The sequence below is a fragment of the Eurypyga helias genome, unplaced genomic scaffold (assembly GCF_000690775.1).
Source record: "Eurypyga helias isolate BGI_N326 unplaced genomic scaffold, ASM69077v1 scaffold7871, whole genome shotgun sequence".
In the NCBI taxonomy this organism is placed as follows: Eukaryota; Metazoa; Chordata; class Aves; order Eurypygiformes; family Eurypygidae; genus Eurypyga; species Eurypyga helias.
In genome coordinates, this window is record NW_010231433.1 from 59,608 (window position 1) to 64,463 (window position 4,856).

Sequence of the window (4,856 nt, forward strand, 5' to 3'; positions counted from 1 at the left end):
GTGTATAACATTTATTTTTGGCCTATGAAAAACTTCTTTTCAAAGACACTGCTGAGGTGGCTACAAGAGAAAACTGACAGGCTTTAGAAAACACATTTCAGCAGCAAGTGGGAAAGACTCCTTCAAACTGGGTTAGATATTGTCTCTTATTCAGTTAAAACCCCTTCTGTTTGTTGGAAAGATTCAATACGGCTTTTTCCGGTACTATCATTTATTTTTGGCCTATGAAAAACTTCTTTTCAAAGACACTGCTGAGGTGGCTACAAGAGAAAACTGACAGGCTTTAGAAAACACATTTCAGCAGCAAGTGGGAAAGACTCCTTCAAACTGGGTTAGATATTGTCTCTTATTCAGTTAAAACCCCTTCTGTTTGTTGGAAAGATTCAATACGGCTTTTTCCGGTACTATGATTCTTCTATGTTCAGTTTATTTTAAAAGTATTTATCTCACTGTGTTGCCATACTTCAAATTAAACACATCTCTCTCAATATATTCAGAAATACATACACATCTATTGTCTTCGCTCATTAGTTATGTCAGCATATAGTTAAAGGCTGCTGTAGAGACAAATACTTCTGTGAATCAAAGCCTCAGCATTTTTTTAAAGAAAACCTACCTATAATATTTACCATGAAACTGCAATTGTTGTAATGAAGAAACCTTGACAGGATCATGAACAATAAAAAGAGTTTTGGAGAAATACAATAACCCTTGCAGCAACCATGACATGAATAGTAAGACCCTGTTATGTACCCATCAAATACTTCAAACAATTACTTCCTTGAGCATTACTTTTGTATTCAGATCTTCTGCCAGTCCTTCTTACTCACAAAAATAATGCATTTCTCTTTGTTAAAACATTTCAAGAGTTCTTTAAAATCAAAGTACAAAAAAAAACCCAAACATAGAACCTAAGGCATTGCAAAAAGCTATGTATAAACTTGTTTTGAAATATTTATCAAAATATTGATGTTTAATTTTAAATTAATATTAACATCAAGCTCATTCTTCAAGATTAATTTTAGACTTGTACGAAATTCCAGTGACTGTACGCAAACATTTTCTTTTGTGACATCTTTATGCCATCAACATGCAGCTGATTTAACGATAAACAGTGCGGTGAAGGTGTTGCCTGGTTGTATCAGGTAACTGAAGACAATGGGGACACATTCATTGCAAATTAAATACAATGCCAATGAAGTCATAACTCATTTAAGTTCAATGTATTAGCTAATACGTGTACATCTCTGCCCCTGCCCCCATATCCCTCTTCAGTTATGCGCTCTTGTCATTAACTGGTAGAGATATAACAGCACAAAGCTGAAGATATTTAGATACTTGCCCCTCAGGAAATAGTTAATTTATTTTTCACTGAACAAATTCACCTGGAGAACTCTGTATGGCCCTAAGGGCCCTGGAGTGCCAGTAAGGAGGTGGCCTCAAGGCATTTTGCAGAACACAGCAAATTCACTCTGCCTCTGCATGGAGTTTGCTGGGTATTAGACAGCTCCAAGACAAAGGTCTTCAGCCATATTTGTGCATAACCCAGATCCTCTGGATTTAAATGGGAAGAATAAGGTCTCATGCTGCACGCATGTTGCCCACAGTTTTCCACTTGGACATTCTTTTTGTCATAATGAACAGTGAAGATTGATGTAGTCAAAATACTTGCTAGAGCTCTATTTACACAGAGTCAGAGAAAGAAGTCTCAGTCTCAATGAGACCGGAGATGCATGTTGGGTAGATAAAAGCTGTATTTAGAAGCAGGGATGACAACAGTCCACCATTTAGCAAGCAAGAGAGAATGGCAGGATTCAGAGTTCAAGACAATTAAGCATCATCACTTCCTTCCATCTGGCAGAGAGACTGCAAAAAGACTTAATTAAGGAATTTGTTCTCTCTGCCACATCTAAAATAATTCAAAGTTCCAGCATTTTCAGCTTTTGCATTTTCAGCCTATATAACGCAGTCACCCAGACAAACATAGGCCCTGATGTGTCAGTTCAGTGTGATACTGGCATTAGTGTAACAGGTATACTTCGAGGCTGAAACACAGGGATTGAGTCCAGAAAACTGAGCTACATGGTTTGATGGGGACACATGCATTTATGGTGAATTAGAACTGTGAGTTATCTGAAATAAGATCCAAACTTTTATTTAATCAGGGGATGTATGACAAACAAACATAGCTGTAGTTGTCCCTGAATACACAGTTTTAAGTTGGAGTAACTTCAAATAACTTGATCCAAACAGTTTTCCAGGATAGAATAAGAAATGGGGGGTGGGGGTGGGGGTGGTGTGGTGTGTGGAGTATGTAAAAATTATTGCAAACAGCATCTAGTTGCTGTAAAGAATCCTACATATTTCAAAGTTACAATGTAGAAGTTACTAGCCACTTGGCAAAACCGATATTGCTGAGCAGCTATATGACCACCACTTACAAGAATCCTACTGGTGACGAGTTATCTCTATAGATGGACAAAAATCAACGAAATTCAGAAACTTCCTTATTTGGTGGCAATGTTTTTTAGGTTTTTGTTTGTTGGTTTGGAGGGGGGTGTGTGTGTGTGTGTAATTTAGGAGCAGTGGAAAATGTAGCTTCTAATACACCCCTGCAGTTGAATAACTTCTGGGTGAAGTCAAAGCTGAGACTCAGACCTGCTCATAAGCCCCAGAATCCCCAGTGGCAGGTTAAAGACCGAGGCTGTGAACCATTTCACCATATAAATTAAAACAGGAACCTTTTAACAAGAAGGTAAATTTTCAGGGGTGTTAATCACATTAAAATGTTAACAAACAGCAAAATTAACAAGCGTATGTCAGATATCTATTAGTCATGTACTGTGAAACCACTAACTAACCCCTCCAGCTCAAAATACACTGTCCTTCCAGATGAGACAAAAAGGACAGAAGCCGTGATCAACGGAGAACATTCTGACTCTATAAAGAATTTACGAAGTATGGGCTCACCTTTACTTGGTGCCGATTTTCTCACAGAAGCTACATGGTCTTCAGAAATAGCAAGACGCCTTAGCACATCAGCCAGCGCTGCTTTCAGCACAGTGATTTCATCTTCTTGTTGCTGTACTCTCAGCTCCAGGGCTGAAAGACGGTCCTGGACATCAGACGTGCTAGCAGCTGAGATGCTGTCATCTGTAGGGAGTAGAAAGAGGCACTTAACAGCTTTGTTCTAAACTTAAAGCCATAGAAAGAAGCACGTATGACACGACTACGTCTGTCCCATAGCTCAGAAATACTGAAGACGGTCAAACATGTTCAGGCAAAGAAGGAATGGATATTATGTTAAATGTATCAAATCAATGCTTCAAGACAGAAGAAATGATACTAATCATTAGCTAAGACAGAAGACCTAAGGAGCGTGGCCCTATTACAATCAGAAGAGGAAATGTGTTTTCTGTTAAAACAGTGCAGAAAGCAAAACACACCAGTAGAAGGAAGACTGACATTAAGCTTATTTAAATAGCCAACTGAATCAACTAAAAAGGTATATAATTATGATAAAAATTTGCAATATATTCTTTGGAACTGTTGATGAATTTTAAATGTAATCCTTAATTTTAAAGCAAGATGTAAAGTTATTAAAAAAAAAACCAACAACTACCCTCCGCAGTTGAACACACAAGTATTGCTGGCCACGACGTAATTGCATCAAGTGGCAATCTCAGTTTCAATGGTCTAAATCAGAGCTCTTAACTTCAATTCCTTCTCTCTAACTTTTTTTCACATCACCACCCTGCATGTGCCAAAAAAGTATATTACATTATAACATTTGGCCTGAAGTGAACAGAAAATAAATACGCTACAAAAAGGTTCCAAAAATCTGTTTGGCCACACAGAGACAGATTAGTATTGAAGGCATAATCCAGCCAAATCTATTCTTCAGTGGTAAAAAGGAAATTACAGCTTCTGCATACTCTTTGCCTTTGACAGTTCTTTGCATTATTTCAGCCAAGCCAAAATAACACATAACAGATTTTTTTAATTTGGCTGTTCCAACAAATCACAGGCCAACCGCTAAAAAAGACCCATGCAAGAGTATGTTGCTCAATCACAAGGTACTGAATTCCTTATTCATCCTGATTTAGGCTTAATAAAAATTCAGGAAGGAACTTCTAATACAGGCTTACAAAATCTACCTGTATTATACAAACAGACAGTATGAGTCCATATTCTTTGAAATATATACAAATTCACACATACGGGTAAATAGCTGGATACGATTACTGCGATTATATACAATCTAAACTTTACTTCACTCATCTTACAAAGACATACCAAGGGAAAAATAGAAAGTAATATCAGCCACAATCCTAAAACTCCATTTTTCACTTTAAAAAGCCTTAAAGTTTGAAATACTTGCACAAGGACACTTTTAAAATAAATGTAAGCAAAAGAAACACTGGGCCAAACCCCGCTGATTAATTAAATATGAAAGAAATTAAGGAGTTTAATGCCAACTTCCATTCAGTTAAAACATACACTTGTTACTGAAGGAGCAAGAATTGAACCAAGCAAAATAAAGAATCATAATAATACTTGCACAACACTAACAAAATTTCCACAAGGTAATTCACGCAAATTAATTCATGAAGAAACAGTTTTACTTCAGGGAAGTAAATGGACTGAGAGCAGTACCATATGCTTCACACTTCTGCTATCCTTGCAGTATTAGCCTTTAAACACATGCAGTGGACCAGTCAAAATGAACACTGCAGAAAACAGTGACAATTATTTTCAAAACATTATGATCTTTATATCTCATCTTATGCTTGAGCAGCAGTCCAAACAAAGAAGAGAGAAGTTTGACATTTCCTTAAAAGAAGCAAAAGGGGGGG

The 4,856-nt window shown here is 37.1% G+C and overlaps 1 protein-coding gene across 1 annotated transcript in view; it reads right to left on the minus strand.

Annotated features, from left to right (window-relative positions):
* EML4 (echinoderm microtubule associated protein like 4) overlaps positions 1–3,153 on the minus strand; it is a gene marked incomplete at both ends in the record, with an annotated part of 60,857 nt that extends 57,704 nt beyond the window's left edge. Inside the window, one exon of the mRNA XM_010161076.1 lies at positions 2,971–3,153. Within this exon, the coding sequence (XP_010159378.1) occupies positions 2,971–3,153 (183 nt within the window). The remainder of the gene's footprint in view (positions 1–2,970) is intronic.
* Between the last annotated feature and the right edge of the window lie 1,703 nt (positions 3,154–4,856).